At 45.0% G+C, this 24498-nt stretch overlaps 1 protein-coding gene across 1 annotated transcript in view; it reads right to left on the reverse strand.

Moving 5' to 3' along the window:
- LBR (lamin B receptor) overlaps positions 1-24498 on the reverse strand; it is a 1228970-nt gene that overhangs the window by 982090 nt on the left and 222382 nt on the right. The window contains exon 2 of the mRNA XM_069608704.1: positions 12215-12391. Within this exon, the coding sequence (XP_069464805.1) occupies positions 12215-12379 (165 nt within the window). The 5' untranslated portion in view covers positions 12380-12391. The remainder of the gene's footprint in view (positions 1-12214; positions 12392-24498) is intronic.

The raw sequence follows: 24498 nt of genomic DNA on the forward strand, positions 1-24498 counted from the left end.
TCGTCGACGGACCATAAGCCAAAAACAATTGTTGCGTAGTCCTGAATTGCTGAGTCCGATGAAGATAAAACTTTAGAGCTCTTTTCACGTCCAAAGTATGGAGGACTTTTTCCGCAACCGATGAAGGAGTCGCGAAAAAGGTAGGTAGAACAATTGACGAATGCTTATGATAAATAGTAGGAACTTTCGGAATAAAATGAGGGTTGGTTGCCTGCACCACTTTGTCCTTAAAGAACCTCAAGTACGGCGGATCTATGACCAATCCTTGTATCTCCGAGAGCCGTAACGCTGAAGTGATAGCTACCAGAAAAGCCAACTTCCACGATAAGAACTTCATAGACGAGGAAGCCATCGGTTCAAAGGGGGCTTTCATTAGCCCCGCCAACACCAAGTTAAGACTCCAGGTCGGAGGAAAGCGTTTAATCGGTGGAAATGTACGGAATAAACCTTTCATGAAGTGCTTTATCAGTCTATCACTAAACAACGGCGACTACTGTCTTCTCCGCGTGAACCTTGAAATGGCTGCTAGGTGTACTTTTAATCGATGAAGGATAACCCACTCTCAGCTAAATGCAGCAAATATGGTAGAAGCTGTCCCGGAGTTATATTCAGGGGCTGCAATCCCGGCTGATTTTGACACCACACGCAGAATCTCCTCCACTTGCATGCATACAAAGTGTTCGAGGACGGAGCTTGCGCGGCTTGCACGATTCGCCGGCAATCCGATGAAATACTCAGGGTATCAAACTGAGCAGTCAGGAGCCAAGCTGTGAGGTTGAGACTGTCCGGGTCGTGGTACCACACTGTTCTCTTGTCCCGAGACAGGAGGTTCGGGACTTTCTGACACGTTACCGGCCGCGCTATTGAAAGCTGTAGCAGGTCGGAGAACCACGCCTGTCTCGGCCAATAAGGAGCCACCAAGATCACTCGACATCTGTATCTGTGAATCCACTGCAGGGTCCTCCGTATGAGAGGAAACGGGGGAAAGGCGTACAGAAACTTGTCCGTCGACGGGAAGGAGAACGCTTCCCCCAGCGAATCGATCTGCAGCCACCTGCTGGCGTACTGTTCGCATTTTTTGTTCTCCCTTGTTGCAATGAGATCCAGAGAAGGCTGTCCCCCCTTTCTGAAAATCTTCGACAATTGAAGATCGTCCAGTTCCCATTCGTGTATCTGGTCCATTTCCCTGCTCAGGGAATCCGCTTGTCCGTTCTTTACTCCCGGAAGATGGTGGGCTAAGATAGTTATATTTTGTTGCAGAGCCCACTGCCATACCTTCTGAGCCTCGGTGGAAAGGGTTCTTGAGCGAGTACCTCCTTGTTTTCTCAAGTAAAACATTGTTGTTGTATTGTCTGTCAATATTCTCACCACTGACGCTTTTATGTGCGGTAGAAAAGCTTTCAGGGCCCAAAGCACTGCCCTCCAGTACATTGATATGTAGGAGCGACTCCTCCGACGACCACCGACCTTGCGTTTGGAGAGCGCCCAGATGTGCCCCCCATACAGTCAGCGACGAGTCCGTCACTATGGTTATGTGGAACTCCGGTTCTTGGAGGGGGACTCCCCTGGATAGGTTCTGGAAGCCTTGCCACCATCGAAGAGCTTGCAGGAGCTCGTCGTCGACGGTCAGTTTGTCCAACCAAAGTCCTTGACTCTGGGTCCATCGGTCCGCCAGGAATTCTTGAATTGGCCTCATGAAAAGGCAGCAGTTGTTCACCAAAGGGATGCACAACGCCATGGCGCCCAGTATCGACATATATCTTCTTACCAACACTTTGGTGTTGACCTTCCATTGCCTTACCAGCTGATTGAGTCTGTGGATCCTCTCCACGGATGGTCTTACCAATCCTGACTGAGTTTCGAACTGTGCACCCAAGAACACTAAGCTTCTCGACTGAGTCAATGAGGACTTCTCGAAGTTTACTGCAAATCTTAGTCGTCGCAAAAGCTGCATGGTGGCCTGTAGACTTGCTTGAGTTGTCATAGGGGACGATCCCCTCACCAACCAGTCGTTCAGATACGGTTAAACATGATGCCCCTGTTTTGTTAACCATGCTGCAACCGGAGCTAGGCATTTCGTGAACGTCCTGGGAGAGGATTTTAGTCCAAAAGGGAGCACTGTGAACTGGTAGCGAGTCCGCCCAACCATAAACATTAAGAACTTTGTGTTGTTGACGCATAGGTATGTGAAAGTATGCGTTTTGTGGAGGTCTCGAAGGTCGAGAATGGGACGCCAGTTTCCGTTGGGCTTCTTCACCACGAAGTATCGGGAATACACACCTTGACCCCTCTGCGACACAGGTACCAATTCTATAGCCCCTTTTTGTAGCATAAGTACTACCTCTTGTTTAACACGCTCAGGTGGGGTTGAGCCAAAAACACTGTTGGAATATGCGGGGGCTTGCTTTTGAATTGTAAGGAATGACCGAACTTTACAGTGTCCAATACCCACCCGTCCATAGTTATCTGTTTCCATTCGTCGACACAATGTGACACCCTGCCTCCCAGGACGTTCCGACGGCCGTCATTGCTGGTCTTCAGATTGTTTGTCTTTCGACGACGAGGAGTAACCTCCCCTCTTCCTAGAAGCTTGATAGTCTCTACGTCTTTTCGCGGTCTGAGAAGCCCGCCTGTAGCCCTGCGAGGAGTAAGTCAGTCTATTGAAAGCACGGTCCCTTGATGACGAGAACCAGGAGTTTCCTGACGCTCCTCTAAAGGGGCGAAATGAACGAAAATGTCTTCCACTCTGGGGGGCACCCAGAGAACTCACCGTGTCAGAGTCCTCCTTCATGCCCTTCAAGGCCTCGTCACCTTTTCGCCGAAAAGAAGGTCTCCCTCAAAAGGCATATCCAACACCTTATATTGCACTGCAGGTCGAAGGTTGGTGCATTTAAGCCACGCTTGTCTCCGTAGAAGCACCCCGTTGTTAACTTGCTTAAAACACGATTCTTCCAGGTCCACAGCGATATTTATAGAATGATTAGAGGCCTCTTCCCCCTCTCGGACGAGTAACATCGCCGCCTTTCTGTGTTCGTCTGGGAGATGTTCTAGTATGGGCGCCAACCGGTGCCACATCTCTCTATCATACCTAGCCATAATAGCCAGAGAGTTGGCCGCCTTCACTGTTGTTGCACCCACCAACAACACCTTCTTGCCAAAGGCATCTTGTCTCCTGGCCTCGTTCTCCGGAGGAGTCGTGCATTTGTGCTGAGACCTTGCCTTTCTCGCCGCAGCCGCTGATCCCACCGACTCTGGGGTTGTTTGAGAGGACAAACATTTGGGAGTGGGCTCGGGAGCCTTACATTTCTTCTCCAGTCTACCTTTTATTGTGGGCTCCGAGAAGGGACGACACATCGTCTGTAGTCCTTGCCATACATGATCTAGGATGGGGACTGAGAACACCGACCTCCTTCTCTTCCCCATATAGTCGAACAGAAAACAGTATTTTTTTCTCCTCCTCTTGGGCAATCCGAATTCGGTACAAAACTTACTCATCATGGCATGGAAAGAACAAATGTCGTCCGGAGGCGACGGTTGGGCTGGGCTTCTTGTTTCTAACTCCGCTTCTGACTCCGCTGTTGGGTCCCTAGAGGGGGATAACGATATATCCGATATGGACCCGATATGTCTGATTCGGAGTCCAGCAGCTCTCCTTCCTCCGGGCGTGCACATGGAAGGCCGTCACGGGCCGGCATCGCCGTCAACACCGTCGGAGCTGGTCGATGGGAAGGACCTGGCTCGCCGATGTTCGGTGTCGTCGGAACTGCCACCAAAGGTAACTTCTCATCCAATTTCTTTAACAAGGTCTGCAATGTAGATAGAACTTCCAGAGATAAAACAGTCTGAGGGTTAAGCAACGGGGTTGTAATCAGGATATTTGTCCCGCTCAAAAGTCAGTCTTCTAACCCCTCGCAACCCAAGTTCTGCAGGTCCAGCCACCCGCTCACGCTCGTCGTCCACAGAGGATATGGACAAGGCCGCCTCCTACTGCAACAAGGATTCCGGCAAAACCGGGTCATATACTTCCGGTCGGCAAGCCTCCCGTGGAGTCTCCGTCGACGAGGCTAAATTTTGCACAGTTGCCGTCATTGTCGCCGTCACCTGCAGCGGAACACCTGAAGAAACCATCTGCGTCACTAGTAGCGAGGGCGTCGACGATCGCCCTCCTGTCGACGACGGTGGTATTTGCGCAGATCCTTGAGGCGTTCCCGCCTTTTTTTAAACTTGACCTGTGTTTCTCAGAATCTCGACTCGAGGATGATCTATGATGATCACCTGAGGAGGATCTTGACTTTTCATTCGTCTCCTTCTTAGATGAGGACGACGAGGTTTTCGCTTTTAGCGAAGCTTCTCTCGTGGAATGTTTTTTCGAAGAGCCTTTCTCCACAGGATGCGCTTTCTTCACCGGGGGTTCAGCCGATGCTGAACGGCGGGGAGCCCCCAAGGATTTTGTTGTCGAGGCCAAGCTACGCGTGCAGCCTACCTCCGAAGGGGGGGTACGCACCCGCTCCGTCGTTCAACCAAGCCACCAACTGCCAACTCCGGTCTTTAAGAGTCTTTTGTATTTGTATTTTATTTATAACGCGCAAACCAACAGGCCCGGAGGCATCAGGGCGCAATTTGTACAAGGTTACAGATATGCAGGTATAACAGAGAATCATTAAACATTTACACATGGGATCAGATATGCAGGTATAACCAAGAAACATTATATACATTTACAAGAGGATCTTATATACATATGTACAGTAGTGTCAGTGCCGATAGGTGATAGTAGCGGTCGGCAAGTCAGGGTAGGTCAGGAAGAAGCGCGAAGCCGGCCTTAAAGCTGGTTGAAAAGCCAAGATCTAGTATTGGCTTTGAAGGTATTGAAAGAGTCTTCCGCTCTAATTGTAACAGGGAGGGAGTTCCATAACTTGGAAGCTAAGACGGGGAAACTTGAGCCCCCTGCTTTTTGCAATTTAAATCTGGGGATCGCTAGACAGTGGGATTGGGCTGTTCTTAGAGGTCGGGAGGTAGAATGGTGCGACAGTCGACTACCAAGGTAGATCGGGGCTTTGTTGGCTAGGCATTTGTGCGTAAGGGCGAGTGTTTTGAGTGAAATTCTCTGTTTGACAGGTAGCCAATTTAACTTACTTCTGGTTTCTGTGATGTGGTGGTGTCGGGGAATTTTTAAAGCGGCACGAATGGCGTTGTTTTGTGTCGTTTGAAGTCTGTTCAGGTTCTCTTGGCTGGTGCCAAGATAAAGAGCACTACAGTAATCAATTTTAGCCATAATAAGGGTTCTCGCTAGCGTAACGCTGTTAGACGTAGTGAGGAATGGTCTGCAAGCTGCGATAAGTTTGCATGTGTATGCAGACGCAGATCTGACAGCATTAGTTTGTCGGGTTAATGAGAGTGTGGCATCAAGGTAGAAACCTAACGTTTTGGTATCTTTTGAGACACGAATGATATTACCATCTATGTTGAATGACTGATAGGACGGCTCTAGTCTGCTCAGGCGTTGTTCGGTGCCCAAGATCAGGAGCTCCGTCTTGTCATCATTCAAGCACAACTGATGTTGGGCCATCCAGGCTTGGATGACCAAGTAGATGTCGTTAAGGGCCTTGGTGTCACCTAGATAATCACCAGTGATGGGGATGAGTATCTGGGTGTCGTCCGCATAGTTAGTATAGGAGACACCCAGATAGTCAAGCACATCAAAGAGTGGTTTCGTGAAAATGTTATAGAGTGTAGGTGACACACAAGATCCCTGAGGAACGCCACAGTGAATCGGGGAAGGGTCCGCGGCTGCTGATGGGGCAAAGACTCTCATGGATCTGTTGCTCAGGAAAGATTTGATCCAAGCCGCAGCCGAGGAAGAGAAGTTGGCAGCGGAATGGAGGTGCTCGCACAGGATCTGATGGTTGACCAGATCGAATGCGGCTGAAAGGTCGAGAAGTAGTAGCATTGCTAGTTTGCCTTGATCCTTTAGAACCTCGATTTGAGTTTTAAGGTCTAATAATGCGGTCTCTGTCCCGTGTCTGGGGCGGAAACCAGATTGTCGTAGACCTAGCAAGTTATTAGTTTCCAAGTAATTTTGGATCTGAAAGTATGCGGCACGGTCTAGGATCTTGAGCAGAAATGGTACAGTGGTGATAGGTCGGAAGTTAGTGGGAATGTTAGGGTCTAGGGAAGGTTTTTTAAGCAGTGGGATAACCCAAGCGTCCTTCAGATTGTCCGGGACGATACCTGTTTGAAAGGAAGAGTTGATGAATGCCGTGATGAATGGGGCCAACTCATGCGCTGAGTCCTTGATAGTAGAGGCTGGGCACGGGTCACCTTGGCAGTTAGTAGGCTTAATTCTAAGAATTATATTTTCTACCTCTGCAACGGTAAGCGGAGAGAATGCGAATGGTGTGATATTGGCAGAGTCTGGCAAGGGGGCCTTAGTGAGGGAAAGAACGCGGTTGTCGCGCTTCAGGCTGTCCTGTTTATCTTTGATTTTGTCTTGTAGTGTGGAGATTTTATTTAGTAAGGCTGCTTGGATGTTGGCACACCATTTACTATCTTTCACGCATGTGTCAGGGGGGGCGACTGGAGTTTCAAGCTCTCTTAGGATTTTAAAGAGTTCCTTGGTGTTCGAGTCGGCTTGTATAATGCGGTTGTTGAAAGATTCCTTTTTTGCCGTGATGATGGCATCTTTGTAGGAGAGTGAGGCTAGAAGGAAACTGTCTTTATGCTCGTCTGAGGGGTGGCTTTTCCATCGATTTTCGGCACAGCGTTTAGCTTTGCGGAGCAATCTTAACTGTGGTGTGAACCATGAATTAAGATAAGCTTGAGGTTTAGCCTTTCTAAGTTTGAGAGGTGCTATAGAATCAATGGCAGTTCGCATCGTTTGGTTGTAGGTGTGTGCTAGTGAGGTTGGATCAGAGTAAGAGTTGTTGGCTGTGTTAAGGGACGGGAGTAACAATGGGAGGAGTTTCTCCTTGGTTATATCTTTTTTGCTTCTAGTTGGGAGTGCTGGGGCTAATGGTGACGGGATTCGTGGTGTGGCTTCGATGTTGAAAGTTATAATGTGATGGTCGGACCATAGACAGGGGGTATTGTTAAGGACCTTGATATTGCAATTGGAGCCAGCTACCCAGTCAAGTGTTCTACCTTTAATATGGGTAGGCTCTTGGATGTATAGGGTAAGGCCGAGGTCAGATAGTGCGTTCTCCAGGTCAGAGGCCACAGGATCTTTTAAGTCACCAAGACCTAAGTTAAGGTCGCCTAGGATGATTGTTTGCGAATTGTTCTTTGTATTGTTGAGGAGGAGAGTGGAGATTTCACTGACAAAGGTTGGTGCGGGTCCTGGAGGTCTATAGATTAGGTGCATGGTGGCTGTTTGGTTAGGTGTGAGTGCTAGTTTGACAGACAGCAATTCAGCTGATGTGAGTTTGGAATCAGGTAACACTCTTAGGTCAAGAGTATTTTTATGGATGAAGGCCACACCGCCGCCTTTGGAAGAGGCGGTGGAGCGGTCACATCGTGTGATGCCGTAGTTCGGCGGTAGGGCTAACGCTAGTAAGGGGCCAGATGCGGCATGAAGCCATGTTTCGGAGATAGCTATGAAGTCAAGGTCAGACGTGGTGATGAGGTCAGCTATGTCAAGTGCGTGTGCAGTGAGGGATCTAGCATTAATAAGGGCACCTTTGAACATGGGCAGTTTAACCTCGGTGGTGGTGGGTTTGCATGTGGTGGCAGTTGACAGAGATCCAGGAGAGAGGGGGGTTTGTTTCCTGGTGATGTGACGGACGTGGCGTAGGCGTAGGCGGAATCTGGTGCCTAGTCTCTTATTTCTAAGAGAGAGGGGGCAGGGTTGGTTAGGTGTAGGTTTCCTAGCAAAGTGATCCAACCATAAAGCTGGGTCGTTGAGGTATTGGTTGGTATGGCCTATAGCGGGTGCTGCCGGGCTCATTCTAGGTGACACGAGAGGTCGTGGGGATGCCATGCTGGTAGAAGGCTGGTCCATTTTAACCCAGAGTGTGGAGGTTGTTACCGTAGGTGGCAGGAGAACTTGGGCGAGTCGAAGGGATAGTGTGTAGAGTAATGGAAGGAGTACACTGACGTGCATGATGACAGTCCTGGTAACCTAGGTGAGAGAGAAGAGCTAGGTGGCACAACAACCATGTACATAGACAGGGGTCACCTAAGATCAAATTGGCAGTGAAAGGCAAGGGCCATAAGACTAAAGGCACAACACAAATCAGGGCAGACACAATCAGTTGTGGTCTATTGGCGACCATAAGGCACAACACAAATCAGGGCAGACACAATCAGTTGTGGTCTGTTGGCGACCATAAGGCACAACACAAATCAGGGCAGACACAATCAGTTGTGGTCTATTGGCGACCATAAGGTACAACACAAATCAGGGCAGACACAATCAGTTGTGGTCTATTGGCGACCATAAGGCACAACACAAATCAGGGCAGACACAATCAGTTGTGGTCTATTGGCGATCCTAAGAGTATCATGGGTTGCAATGTAGCAGCTACTGAGTCCAGAGTAGAATAAAGGCTAGATTGGGCAGCGCCTAAGGTTCGGGTAAGGACGCTTGAGTCAAAAGGTCATAGGGCAGCAACTAAGTTCAGGGTCATGCTTAGGCTGTTGACTAGTGTGACTTCTAGACACTAGTGTGTCTTCTGGGAGAAGCCCTTACAGATGTCACAATTGTCTGCCGAATGGCGAGGGGGGAGACAATATATACAGTCCATATGGCCATCTCCTTCATACACTTTCTTTAGCCCGCATGTGGCGCACGGGTGAAAAAGATCTTTTCCAGACATTAGGAAAAACGACGAAACAACCTAGCAAAAATAGTAGATGACGCGAGGTGATCCCACTACTTTGGAAGACGGTTGAAATCTGAAGGGAGCCGTGGGGCGGGGCATTTATACCGCTACGTCCTATTGGGGCATGCATAAGCAGCCCAATACAATGTAGATAGGACACAAAAGTGTCGAAATTTTTCCTAGGGAAAACGGCTTTATAAATGTACCGAGGGTTCCCAGTCTGACGACGGGGAATATTCTAAGCACGTGAATCCATGAAAGATGCAATGCTGGAGAAGTGAGTATTAAAGGCAAACCCAGGTTGTTATTGTGACAGACAGACAAGAAAGGCAAAGAGGCTGCCTCTTTTGAAGAGCGATATTGAGAGGAAGAATGCCTTGCCTGCTTTAAGGTGTAGTACTTGAACGTGAATCTTGTAGAGACCTGTCTATGTACAAATCACTGAAGTTGTAGTAGTAGTCCAAAATGCTGAAGCTATTGTGGTATATCTGGATGTCAGTGGATGCAACATTGTAGTAGCCTAAACAAAGTGGAGTACTGTGAGACAAAAGGTGACTGGTCTCGTTGTGAATCAAGTAGAAGTGAAGTTGTTGAAGTGGAAGCAGCAGCACTGTGAAGTCATCCTGTATTCAAAACCTGGCTCTGGCTCTGTCGTGCACCTTGGTAGGCCACTGACCCCAGGCCGAGAGGGGGGTCCACATTCGCTCTTGTCAAGGTCAGTTTACACCTCCTGATGGAACTTCAAAAGTGCGACCTGAATTTTATCTGTGGATGGAAGTCGTGCCACTGGCTAAGAGGGTTAAAACATGTTAGTTAATTCTCCATCAGAATGGGATAGCGGTGTGGTCTCATGAGTATAATAAATGAATATGGGGGTGTTGATTTTGGATATACCACTGGAACAAAGCATTGTTACTCTACATGGTAACAATTAATAAAACATCATTAGAAGACGAAAGGCTACTGAAGGTTGCAGTCCTGGCAGATTATCAATGGCAGAGTTTCCTTGCGCAACATCAGAGGTAGGTAATTCATAAACCTTGCACTTAACTAAGGAAATACTAACTGTTAACCAAGAACTGTGCATCATGGATAGTTGTAGATATTCAATTTCTTTTAAACTGTGGCAAGTCTTCTTGAAGAGTTGATAAATATAGTGGTTGGGATCACCATTGGTGCTATTTGATGGAATTGGAAAATGAATATTTCACCCAGCAGCAGAGATTTGCCATCATTGGAACTTTGGTTACCAAATGTTACTTTGACTTTGAAACATCAAGAACTGATTTGAGACATTTCTTTCTTTGGTTGAACATTAGCAGCGTTGACCTTGAATCCTGGGTACTCTGGGTTGCTGTTGTTACTCATGTTCAGAAGGGAATTGTCATAGCATTTCGGTGCTGGACTGGGTGGGACAAAGACTGATATGCAAATGGATATTTCCCATCTGTGAAAGGTACAGTGAGCTTAAGTGTGGCAGCGGACTCTAGAGTGGGTACCACCCCAAAGAGCAGGCAATTTTTGCCTTGTTCGTTCTCATTGATGGGCGCCCATGACTAATTTTCAAGTTAAGTGTTGGAGTGTCCGTTCCATGCCGAGGAGCCACTCTGCAGCAGATTTGAAACAGGTCATGTTAGCGAGTCCTGATGCAGCTGCTTGATCGCGGCATGCACTGGTGTCAGCTGGTGGCACGCTGCAACAGCGTATGGTCTCTGCTGTTCCACATAGCAGTTCTCTCTCTACACAGTGTCAGAGCAGATCTTGTGACTGGAGCGGTCTATCTAGACCCTCTGGTGGGGTGTCTTATTGCGGGTGGTCCACCTAGACCAATGATGGATGCGGTGGCCTGCAATAAAAAGAAACTGCGCATACTCTTTATGAAGAGGTATAGGGGTGATTTACAGAGATCCTGCCCAAGCACATACAGGCAATTCAGGAAGTGATAGAAACTGGGGACCGCCCAACTGCCACCTTTCCCCTTTCGGGGTAGGACTGGCTCTGTCGTGCACCTTGGTAGGCCACTGACCCCAGGCCGAGAGGGGGTCCACATTCGCTCATCAAGGTCAGTTTACGCCTCCTGATGGAACTTCAAAAGTGTGACCTGAATATTATCTGTGGATGGAAGTCGTGCCACTGGCTAAGAGGGTTCAAAAATGTTAGTTAATTCTCCACCAGAATGGGATAGCGGTGTGGTCTCATGTGTATAATAAATGAACATAGGGGGGGGGGCTGATTTTTGGATTCTATACCACTGGAACAAAACATTGTTACTCTACATAGTAGCAATAAAACATCATTAGAAGACAAAAGGCTGCTGAGGGTTGCAGTCCTGGCAGATTATCAATGGCAGAGTTTCCTTGCACAACATCAGAGGTAGGTAATTCATAAACCTTGCAGTTAACAATTGAGAGGGCAAAATAAACGGGTCCAAGCCTTTGGGCATAATCTGCATCTCCCTGGCTACCACATGATGAGCCGCCGACTCTAGAATATCTTGTGTCACAAACATATCATTCATCAAACTAGATGAAAACTGTTTGAAATCTGCCAGCTCCATAAAACGTTACTCATTTGCCATAGACAGAAGGGCATCTGAATTGGACTAAAAAAAGATGTAAGCAGAATTTGTGTACACTTTCCTTCCAAAAGCCTCAAGAAATGTGTCCTAACAGAGGGTGATGTCTTCCAATAAAAAGCCGCTGCTAGCAGAGCAAAATGCAGAATTTCAGAGGCCTACTTGGACTCTAAAATACAGCCTGTTACTCTGAAGAGTGGGCCGGGCTAGTACCAAGTGCCCACTTTCTTGCCTATGAAGAGAACAAAATGGGGTTTTCGCTAGAGCATCTGTGCTTCACCAAAAACATCCCTTTACAGAGAGATCCCTTGCAAAACATTCCTCAAGAGCAAGAAACACTGTGAATTCTCCTGCCACAGAAGCGGTAGAGTCCTTCCCAAAGCTGGTTGTCAGCAAGAATTCTCCAATGGGGTGCCCTAAAAAGAAATGTCCCTCCTCAATCACGAAGGTGTTGAGATTAAGTGCTAGAAAAAAGCATCCTCCCATTGGTGAAGACTCTCCTCCACTTTGATTCTCTTTGGACACAGAAACCGACATGGACCACCTAGAAAAATCTTTCCCCACTCAGCAACGCAGCCCCACTCCAATTGACCATAGAAATGGCAGCAAAGTGCTATACAAAACAATAACATACTGTGGCTTTCCACTACCCGATCGTGTAAATGTCAGAAGCACACTGTCGAATACTTCTCTGAAATGATCTTGTACCTAGCATTGCTAAAAAAAAAAAAAATAGAGAGAGATGAGACTTTTAGAAGCACTAAACAATACAGTGGCGCGATAGTGGATCACAGTCTTGAGCATACATACAAACACGTACCTTAAGGTCACTTTCCTTCAATTGGAGTGTAGTTCCATCTTTGTATTCAACGGTGTATAGGTGACTAGGGCCATTCAGACTCACTACTTTAACTTCATAAAAAAGGCTACTTCCTGGCCACCGCCCCATCACAAGTTCACCATCTGCATACTTTCTTCCAGACATTTTCAGAAACGCCTTCAGAAAAATCGGAAAAGAAATGATTTCCCACCATACTATTCTTTTTAGATACTTCATTATGCTTAATACAAGAAATGAAACATGTATGAAAACATATTAGATATCTTATGTCACCAATGGACAACAGAAAGGAGTCACTCTATAAAACTTAATTTTGAGAAGGAAAGTTTATTCACTTACAAGCCCATTTTGAGTCTACCAAACGATATATCGACTCAATTCTGACGCATCCATGCACTAGTCAGTGATGGATCAAATGCAGCATACTATTTTTTTGGGTTGCATTCCATCAAGCAGTTTCGCGTTTTCTGAACTTTAACCCACACTTATTCAGTACCCCGGGTTACCAATTGGAAATCACAAAGCGCATGCAAAGCTCAGAGCCATTCCCACCAAACATGGCCACAAATTGCAAGTGATCTAAGGAGGTGCAGCGTAACCCATGGAATTGCACATGGTTTGTGGGTCTTGAAATGTGAATGCATCCGTATTCCAGGGCTCTATTTCGGGTCTGCAACTCCAGGCCTCAAAGTCCACAAACATGTTCTTTTTTTTAAATCTACTTTATTACTATTCATGAGAAATTTCCATGCAATTATTCCAGATGCATGCAAATCTAAATTAATAAAAAATATTAGGGATAAGGATAGCCTAAACGCCCAACATGGTTGCATTCTTCATGCCCTCTAACTCGACATAGGAGACCCTGGCTGGGTTCGTCTCAATATCTGGTTAAACAGGGCACTATGCCTTCTCACTACTCACATACAGAAGTTATATAACGCAGTCAAAATCACCCTCTAAGGAGAGCAGTGTGGCAGACGATATACAGGGTAAAAAGGAAAGATTACTCACCGTAGTGACTACTGTGCTCCTAGTCCATAGTCCCCTTTCCTCCATACTTGTGGGACATTCAGGCCTACGGGGCAGTATCAGGGCTTTTTGTAGCACCATACATAAAAATGGCAGTTATTTCGAGTTTACACAGGCCAGGAGCATGCACGGCCACAGGCTCTGCATCCCCAAAACCCACCTCCAGGCCTCGTGTGCGAGACCTTTGCGACCCGTCTAGGTCAGCTCCTAACAGAAGCTAAAGCATTTTAGGGGGACGGAGGGAGGGCGTATGGAGGAAAGGGGAATATGGAGTAGGAGTACAACAGTCACTACGGTGAGTAATTCTTCCTTGCTCCTACTTCCCTTGCCCTTTCCTCCATACTTTTGGGATAGTAGTGCATGTTTATCTCCCACTGGGTGGAAGGTTCCATTTTCAATTTAGTTAGAGGTTCTGGAGGACTTCCTGACCAAATTAAGTGTCTGCCCTCAAGCTCATGTCAAGACAGTACTGCTTGTTAAAAGCAGTGAGGGAAGCCCAAATCTCCGCTTTGGCGATGGTGTCCCAAAGGACGTGCCTTTGGAAAGCCACTGAAGCTGCTTTGGCTCCAACTAGGTGCGCATGAAGCCCCTTAGGTGTAGTACGATCTTGTAGGGAGTAGCTCTCCAAAATAGCTGCCACTATTCATCTGGAGATCATATCTTTTGAGTTTGAAAAGCCCCTATTTGCATTGCCGAATGTCACAAATAATTGGTCACTTCTTGAATTCCTTAGTCCTGTCCAAATAAAATTTCAGAACCATTCAGATATAAAGGGCATTCCTTTTGGGAACTAAACTTCAAAAAGGGACTTTTATACGCAGACAATCTTTTGGTGCCGATTTCCAACCCCGAGCGCTCATTTCAAGAGTTTTTGTTATCATGGATTAACATCAAGAGGGAAACTGTTTCACCTATGCCCCCTTATGTTTTTCTATTTGCGGACAAAAGACTACCGGTCAGCTCAATGACTCCATTTATCAAACATGGTGTGAAGGAGTGGAAGAGATGTAACGGGATTTGCAGTGAAAAATACTCTGCGCGGATTGTTGTTTGTGGAGAAACCCAGCTGTGCAACAAAATAATTGTGCTTTGTCGTGGATTTCATGGCAGAAATCTGGCATTTGGAGAATTGGGCAGGTCAATGATGGTCAGAACATGCTTGACTGTGAATTCTTGTGTTTTAAATACAAGCCGAAGGCAGGAGAAATGTGTTGCTATACTATATAGAGGGATCTCTTTGCTATTGTTCTTTCAACACAATGCTACCATGCATACCTCGCCCGCAATCTTGAACTTATCTAAAACCAGGCCACGGTCAGTATCCACTTTATACAGACTTGTTACGACTTCCCTAATTTGCACTGGCATCACATTGTTGTAGAAGTAATTGGGATTCCGATTTTGGTAGTTTGTTGTCAGATATGAAGTGAAACCGTATTTGTGCAGGCCGGTTAAGTACAAAGTTGATATGGAACTGTGGTATACACAGCAGCGGATTCATTATTTGTATTGGTCTCCATGGAAGATGTGGTTGTGCAAGTTGTGCTGCGAAGAGGTTTGCTGGAATTGCAGCCAGTACGTTGGCACCACTACCCTCCATATGTTGTGTAGGGAAAATTCAGTTGTTTTGGGATGGTGTTTTCCAAAGAGTCGGCCTGATCTTGGGTATGTCCCTTCCGAGACTCGCTTATTGGTGTGCTAGGTTTATTTCCCTAAGATATTGTATTGTATAGTGGTAAACCGGGCCTTCTTGGTTGCTAAGAGACGTTCTGAAATTCTAGAAGAGTGATGCTACCCCTTGTGTTGATGATTGGCTGCTGAATTTGTCACTTATCTAGAAGGGAGAAAGTGTCTTTCCATGGTAAAAATCAACATCATAAATATGAGACAGTCTGGGGTGTATTTAACAAACTCTATGCTTAGTTGTTCATACCTGCTCCTGAGGTTTATGGATTCTGACCCTCTATCCGCATCTGTGATTTTTTTTTTCTTCTTTTTTCTCTCTCCCTCGTATCACTCTTTTCTTCTTTCCCCCTTTCTCTTCCAACTTTTTCCCTTTATAAATATGATTGCTGGGATACATTCATATCTGTTTTATGGTTATGTGCAAAGAAATGTATGTTCTTTACTGATTATTCATGTAACTTTTAAAATAATTGCAAAAAATAAAATAAAAATTTAGAGCCCTCATGACGTCCAAGGCGTGAAGGACTATTTCTGGTTTCCAGTTTGGATTTGGAAAAAACACAGGGAGACCTCTTTTTTTAATGTGGAACTCCAACACTACTTTAGGGAGGATGGATGGGTGACTACAGTGAACCACTTTTTCACGGTGAACAGATCTTAAGCGGCAAGAGCCTGTACCTATTAGTGTGGCCGACATCACCACGACCATAAACGCGGTTTTCCAAGAAATCAGTTTTAGATCTGCCATAGCCATCGTAAGAACATTCAGATCCCACTTGGGATGTGGAGTTTTGACAGGAGGGAAAAGACAACAGACCATCGAAATGTCTCTTGATCACTGGATTTGAGATGGAAAAACACTTTACTGCTATTCAGAGGGAGTGTTTGGTCTCCTGACTGCCTGCACCTTAGCGCTCTGTATACCCAGTTAGCAGCACTGCGAGCGCTGCTCTTGCTGCAAATTCTGCTTCCTGGAGGGGCGGAGACCAACTCTGACACGTGACGATCACGTGACTTCTCTCCACATGTAAATTGCCGGGACAACCACCCTTGCGGCATTAAGCCCTGGAGGCTGTAAGGGCTGGAGTTTCTGTTGAGCTGTTTGGCTGTGACCTGTGTCCCTGTCCAGCGGGCAGTTTATTTACTAACTGTGAATCTGTGAGTATTTTAAGACTGGGGTTTCAGTCTGCACTACGGGCTGCTCTAAGCTATATTAGTCATCAGGGTGAGGGAGGAGAGTCGGCCACTGGCAGCTCCCTAAGCTGTCGGGCGTTCCTTACCCTGTGACTTTGAACTTACTCGAACACTTGCAGATGTGTGGGACTCTTGCTCCTTCATAAGCTTTATATATCACTACCTTATTGATATTTAATACAGCTCTTCCTTTGCATTTCCTAATGTTATTGTAAGATTCATATCTGTGTTTTAGTGTATTTTAGTGGTAGTATCTATTGACTTTTATCCATTGACTCAATTTAGTTACCAATTTTATTCAGTGCATTTTTAAACATTCCAGTTCTTTTCTCAAACTGCATTTTATTGTCTGTGATATTGATATTACCTATCTAGCAGTGATATCTCTCCCCCGCTAAGTAGAGAGTTGTCTCCTATGCTGGTACTCTTTTCTCCTGGCCCTTAAATCCTTAGCATAGCCCTCTTTTTGGATGACACAAGGGTCTCAGGAGTCAGTCAGCTATGGAGGCTACTCTTGACTCCATGCAATCTGTCATGGAGGTCCATTCACCTAATTCCAAAGAAGTTATCCTCCCCTTGAATTCTTTTCCTGACTCTCTAGGTAAGCCCCCTACCATACAAGCGATTGACTCTTTGGACTCTACTGTTTCGAAAAGCATTGTTCATGCTCAAATGCACTCTCAAGATAGGAGTGAGGTATTTAACACCATGAGCACATCATTCCACGTATTTTAGCTGACAATAGCTGCATCTTCAATGGAATCCAGGATATTCCCATTGATGCTCAGGAAGAACGTTTAGCAGCTACTATAGCTTTGAACTTGGATGATGGCGGCAGCTCATTAAGGGCGATACCTTGTTCCGATCATCCGAATAACGATATCGTGAATACTATCCATTTGACTCCCATTTCGTCACATTCAAAACTGCTTCTGTATGGCTCCATGGTGGATGGTTCTGGTCTTAATTCTATAAAACTTTGTTGCCCCCAATGCCGTTACTGCCCTGCAATCTTCCTTATTAGAGGTTAATATTAACCATACTATTTCTCCCTCTAATCTATCTGTGGAGGTGCCCTCTTCTGGTGGGGTGGTTAATCATACCTCTTTTATCCATGTGAACCTCTGTTTCTTCTGCTGGGAACTCCGTCACTCCTACTATGAAATCTACAGTTTTTAAAACACCTCTACTGAAACCGCTGTTTAATAATCCCAAAATAAAATCTAAGCTGGGTACATTCGGTGAACCAATTCAGGGGAAAAACAGCTCCAATTATTTTGGGAAAAGAACAGCAACTAGTACCCTTATTAAACCTCCTCACTCAGCTCTGACAGGGGCTACTTTAGATCATCTGCACTTGGCAGATGTAGTAAAGAAATTAGAGACTGATGATCCTGCACACAATGATATTGATGACATCAGTATTATTGAATGTGCAGACAAAGCAATAGGTGAGAGTGAGCTAGAACCCAATGCTATTGATGCTAATAATGTAACCCAAAAAACCTGTGATGCTTATTTTGTGGGTTCTCCTTCTGAACTCACTAATTTTATTGATGAATATACGGAGAAGCAAAACTGGCATAGAGAAAGGGGTCTACTGCCAGATACGAAAAAGGAACATGCCAGTGATTCTATACTGCACCATACTCTTAAGGAGGCCGACGAAAGGATAAGACTGACTCAACCTACAGTCTCCGCCTTGAATATGGTGCTAAGCTCCTTTGTCAGTATCTATGACAATATCTGGGCTGAGGTTAGATCTCACTCTCTTCTACTCTCTGAAATCTACGCCAGACTAGAGGGACTCTATAGGTTTGAAGAGTTGGTGAAGATTATTAGGGAAGATAATCCCTCCATAACTAGGCTTTGCCCTGAATCTGTCGTGCCGAGTCAATTAATTACGGAAGAGGAGGTAATTAAGAGGAACCCCAATGTGGAAATGGCTAGTGCCTCTGGAGAAGATTCAAATAAGATCCCCTTTTCAATCTCCTCACTCTGCCCAGAGAAGGGAATATGTGTCCAAATTCTGCCTATACCTTCTTTGCAGAACGAGGGAGTCCTCTCTGCTCACGCATTAGGTGCAAAATCACCAACAACCCTGAAAAGGTGACCGCTACTATCGATCTTACGCAATCGGTTACTCCCTCGGGAGAAGTCTTAGATTGGCTGCTGTCTATTCTCCTGTTCCTTCTCTTCCTATGGATTTCTGTGACTCTAATACATTAGAAAATGGTAAGCGACAAGGGAGTTAATGGTGTCCTTACTCCAGGCCCTAAACCCCAGCCTAATTTGGAGAAATATTCTGATTTCATCGATCCTACTAAACAAGCCATATGCTTAAAGGGCTTTGTTCCTTTAGGTAAAAAAAAAAAAGAATATTCAAAAATTACATTCATTTACTAATCAATTTTTTAAAAATATGGTTTTGCCAACAGTTTTGCCGCCCGCAATCATTACTAGGCAGAAACCTGTGCAGTTCCCTCTGGGACCACTGCAAAAGATTTAAGACTACAGGTGTTTGGCAGTAAACCCACTTGGTAGCAGTCTGTACCACACAGATTCACTTGGTAGCTGTGGCTGAGCAGTCAGACTTCACTCAAATTCTGAAAATTTTCCATCAACTCGCACCTCTTTCTCGCATCTCCAGTTATGATATGGAAAGGATTTTTTTCCATTCTAAGGATCGTGCAGATCTTAGCAATATTGTTTTGAAAATCGAGAGTGGTGCTGGAGTTAATGGGACAAAAAGAGGGCCTGATGCAGCTTGGCTTTGAAATAAAACTGCTAAAATCTAGTCTAGTTCTCCAGCAAGCATGGAGGATCTGAGGAGTATAGGGGAAATCTGACTATGGTCTACCATCCGGAAAGGGTCTCACAGCCTCAACGGAGGCGTTTTACGGCCAGAAACAATGGAGATGTTAGAAACTGGGCCCAAGTCATCTGTGGCTTGTGGAATTGAGCATTGCCCTATGAGTCTGGACCTTGTAACAAATAATATGGTCCCTATTAAATTGACTGTTTTGTCCTGGAATACCAGGGGTAATTTACATCTCCTAACTAATATTGACACAGTGGGTATGATTAATGGATCTGATTGCTTCTATCTACAGGAAACCTGGCTGCTCTCCTCCCCCTTCATTGATGGCTATGAAATCTACTCTCAAAATGCTAAACCTAGTTTGGGAGGGAGGGCGTTAGGGGGTCTTCTTATTGGGATAAGAGGTTCTCTTGGCCGAGGAGTGTGGTTATTTTGGACACGCCATTTGGGACTTTAGCATTGGAGACTGCTTTTAGAGAGGGCCTGTTCAATATTCTTATGATTAACATCTATTGCCATAAAGACCTAGCTGCACTTGAGCCTTTTTTGGAAAGTATAACTGATATGGTTCTTGCTTGGAGATCTCTTAATATCAGGGGGAAAGTGATCCTGGCTGGTGATCTGAATTCTGATTACTCCATATCAACTGAGGCCATGGGGCAGGATTTGGAGGATGATAATCGGAGCGGACAGAAATTTGCTTAGGGTAGATTGTGGAATCTCTCTATGGAATCGGTGGGTCTAATATGTTTGAATGGCTTCTTTGACTCTACCCTTCCTCTTTGCCCTACTTGGCACAGAGGTCTGTCATCCTCTACTATAGACTATGTCTTTGTAGATCACTCCCTGTCTTCTCTTTCTTCTGAGGTCCAGGTCTCTTTTAACCCCTGGAGTGATCATGGGTCTCTGTCGGTTTCCTTCTTTCTTCCAACGAAGAAGCTGCCCTCTGGGGGACCACTACATTTAAAAAACCTTGGGCCAAGGGACCGGGGTACGTTGGTCGCCGGTAAATATCAATCTCCTCAATTGTCAACTCATTTCTTCACTCAACCACACTTCGCTCCTGTTGAAACAAGTGGTTTTTAACACTCAACCCTGACAGCTTCCTGAGTGCTCTTCATAGTAGTATCTATGATTCACTCAAGAAGGGTAACTCCAAAAGAGTTCATGTCCATAGGTTTGATCAGGAGCTGGCTAATGAAAAGCTCCATGCACGCAAACTTAGAGAAATCCAACTGCTTGATATTGACCTGGATAATAAAAAAGCCAAAATTAAATATATACGTCAAAAATACAAAAACTACTGCAAATGAAGAAAATCTAGTCTGCTGTAAAATGATGCGGAGCTTATGTTACGTGTTTTGGTCAAAAGGGATCTCAGGGCGTTCTGGGCTCTTCTCTCAGCTCAAGATCCTGATGCGGTTATTGATCAATTGAATGCTATCCCGGAGGGCCAATGGGTAGATTATTACACCGAACTCTTTGGTACAGGGGAAGAGGGTTTAGATGTATGTCCAACTGGGGAGGGTGCACTTAATATCAGGTGGGAGCCCGCTACTGACTATGAGACAATAGTTGGGCTAATCGTCAAAGCTAAGAAATCCAGGGCTCCTGGCCCTAATGGCCTGACGAATAATGCATTTAAAGCCGAACCGGAAATTTGGGCAAAGCTACTCTGCATGCTATTTCAAGATATAGTAAATAATGGCAGTGTTCCTACTAGCTGGCAGACTGCCCATATTGTGCCCATCTTTAAGAGAGGTCTGCGGACTCTAGTTAAGAACTACAGACTGATCTCTCTTATTGATGCGGATTGTAAGCTTTTTGCTTCTCTGCTTCCATCTCATCTCAATGTTTGGATCAAGGAGAACCATATTCTACCGAAACATCAAACAGGGTTTAGGGCTGGCCATTCAACCAATCTAAATGGCTTTATTCTAACCGCTTTACAAAGCTCAACATGGGGAAAATTTGGTGGTACTCTATGTCGCCTCAATCGGTTTGTTCATCAGGTCTCGGCTTTGGGCAGAATTATCAAGGTGGGGCTCCCGACAGGCCTTCTTAATCTAATTATGGCAATGTATGAGAATTTGGGGGTCCATATAAGGATTGACTTAGAGGGAACCCTCTCTAGAAGAATAAGGACACATATTGGGGTCAGACAGGGCTGTTCATTGGCTCCATGTCTTTTTATTTTCTATGTGGCAGATGTAAAGGAATGTTCTTTGAGATGCAGGTATGGTAAACGCAAAATTGGGGGATCTCAGGCTCTCGTAGGTGGCATGTGCTGATGACTTCCTTCTCTTTGATCAGACCAAAGTGGGCTTGCAACGACTCATTTGCAAGTTTGAATAATATGCTACACTAAATGGGTTAAAAATTAACCCGAGTAAAACCTGCACAATGGTCTTCTCCAAGGGGAAAAAAGGGAATAAACAAGTGTGGAAAATTGGCGGTGAAAACATAGTGAGAGCACATAAATTAGTCTATCTGGGATTCCTTATTTTGGCACAGCCTTCGGCTGCTGAACTTAGACGTTCCCTCAGATATAAGGCACTCCCGGTCATTTCACAGTCTATCAAGCTGGATAACAAGTATGGCAGGTTCTCCTTTAAGCCAGTGGTAGATTTCTTCAATGGAAATGTCATTCCGAAACTAATATATGGTATGGAACTACATTATTTGGATATCCTGACCTTTTGGGATATACTTGAGGGTATTTACTGCAAAAAGGTCAGGTCATGAAACTTCCTAACTGTGTCCCTATAGTGGCTAAAAGGTTCGAACTGGGTCTAGTGTCTTTACGAGCCAAAATCCTCTGGAGGGTTTTGGCATTCTTTTCTTCTTTGCTCTGTCCTAAATATGATACGCTCTGATGATGATGTGGGTAAGATTCTCTCTTCACAGGGATCCTTCGATCGAAACTAATTTCTTTAAAAATTCAGAGATCTCTGTGACAAGACCTTATTAGATTTGTCTACCGATAGGGATACTTTGTTGACCAATCCGAACAAGGTGAAAGAACTTCTCTTTTGTGACTGGAATAACACCTTGGAGAAACTTCATTCTTATCCATCTCTTTGTGACTTAAAATTCGATCATAAGAAGAGAGGTGCCCTGTCCTTCATTTTGAAACAATTCCCTAACCGCTACTATAGTTCACTCCTCCTGAAACTCAGATGGAACATCTTGCCTACTAAGGAGGTTCTATATAGAAGGAATGTGATTAATGACTTGGATCTTTCTTGTCGCTTCTGTCACAATCCAAGGGTTACTGAATCTGCCCGCCACCTCTTTTTAGACTGTAGCACTGAAAGGACTTGGGGCACTCTATTTGGGCAGATTCAATACTCTGGGACTTCTGGGGGCAAAAACTTTTATTTGGTCAAGCGGTCTCTATTTCCAATGCTACAGAGGGACTTGCAGTTGCAGGGATTCATCAAATTGTTAGATCTATATGCACCTTTCTGATGAATTACCTGTATGACGTATTTTATTTTTATCTATTTATCCTAGTTGTCAGCTTAATGAATGTATTGTATATGTATACAAATTTGACATCCATGACTTCTTGTTAAGCGGGGGGGAAGCATGACATTGGAACTTATATTTGGTCTCAACTATGCACTGATTTTATCGACTTGGTTTATGTTTCTCACTTTTTAAAAAGGATCGTAGGGCTATGCTGTATTTTCAATTTATTGTTATGTATGTATATATTTTTTTCTCTCTTTCTTTCTGCTTTTCTTTTCATTAAATGCAATTGTTAATGTTTGTTATGTAAACCATATACAATAAAAAATATTTAAAAAAAGATGGAAAAACACTGTTCTTCTGAACTAAGGTAAGCACCCAGTGCTGACAGATCGGTCCTACAAGGTATCCACTTTGCAGCCCGAAGCCGCAAGTCCCGTGCTAAACGAAAGGGCATCATCGAAAGATGCCGAGAACAGATTATTTTGCCTGTAATAACACCACTGGTAAAATCTGAACCATTTACTCAGCCCTACAGATAAGAGGCGTAACGGGGATTTTTACACAGTACATGGCACATTTCATTTTCTTTTTACGTGCCATTTACACAGGATGGCAGCAAAACTTGTTAAATCACTGCTATATTCTTCCAGTAGATGGTGCTGGAGCATTTCTTTACCACATGCCAGCCTTGTATGAAGACTGCAATGCCATCAAGTTGACTGTGATCCAGCAATATGCAGGGAATGAAGTAGGGCCTTGAACCAGACCTGCTAAAATATGACCCGAACGCAAATCTATTTATATTTACATAACAGTACATTAATCACACAATCCTTCGCATTTACAGCTGACTTCACAGTGCTTCAAGTCTTGAGTTTTTTGGGGGAGTTGCTTCACTAGCCCTTTAGGCATGTGCAGTACGCGAGAGGTGTGAGGGTGTGGAGGGGGGTGGTTAATTGGTTTCAGGTAATCTCTGTGTGTCGAGTAGTTTTATGGTCTGTTCTTCCTGCCATATTGTCCTTTGTTTAATTTGGTCTTGGTGTACGGTTTGCAGAGTGGCACGTCTAAACTAAATCTAAACAAATAAATCAGTACGATTCAAGTGTGGCTTGATTCAAATGCAGCATTACGCCAATCAGTATGGTTTTATTGTGGCTAAATTCAAAAGCAGCAGGTTGCAATTCTAGTGTGGTTGAATTCAGAAGCAGCGTGAACTAAACTCAGTACGATCCTAGTGTGGCTAAATTCAAAAGTAGCGGGTTGCAATTGAAGTGCAGCTGAATTCAGAAGCAGCATTAACTAACTCAGTATAATTGTAGTGTGGCCAAATTCAAAAACAGCGTTAAACAACCTACGCAGTGGCAAAACTCCAATGTCATGCAACCGACGCAGCACCATCATTGAAAATGGGGTGCACTATTTGAGACACACTGGTGGGTGAAATGCAAAATGTGGTGACAGCTCAGGTTGAAGACCAGGTTCCTGGTGGTTCTACTATTGATACAGGCCTAATTGCGGCCCTGACAGTAACCCTGGCGATCACATTAGAGATCAGTCTACATTGATTGCAATGCTGCACACCAAGCCGATATTTCTGGAAGGATTTGCGACAGGCATTCAAGGCAACCTTGATGAAAACATGGAAGAGATTACTAGCATCCTCCATTCAATTATTGCAACAGCAACGAGTGAAGAATAGAAAGAGGAGCGAGGTGTTCCAGGGTCCGATTCATTTGACGTCAAGTGACTGTACTCCAGTTTTGACTCGCTCACCACGGGCAGTTGGTATTGTGGACTGCAGTAACAATTGGACCCAAATCGACCAGCTTCCTGTGCCAAAGCCCTTTCAGTCTGGTACGCAAGGGGGTTCAGAGGAAAGTGCACGTCCTACGGCCCCGCAACTACAGCCAGTACCTCAGCCTTCAACTACGGATATGATAGTTTATGATATGATATATTATATGATCGTTTATTTATATAGCGCCTATACACAATGTGTTTCAAAGCGCTTCAAGGCAAGGGAGGGAACAAGGAAAAATACAACCACATTCTT

The sequence above is a fragment of the Ambystoma mexicanum genome, chromosome 4q, assembly GCF_040938575.1.
Source record: "Ambystoma mexicanum isolate Mex_15411 chromosome 4q, UKY_AmexF1_1, whole genome shotgun sequence".
Lineage (NCBI taxonomy): Eukaryota > Metazoa > Chordata > Amphibia > Caudata > Ambystomatidae > Ambystoma > Ambystoma mexicanum.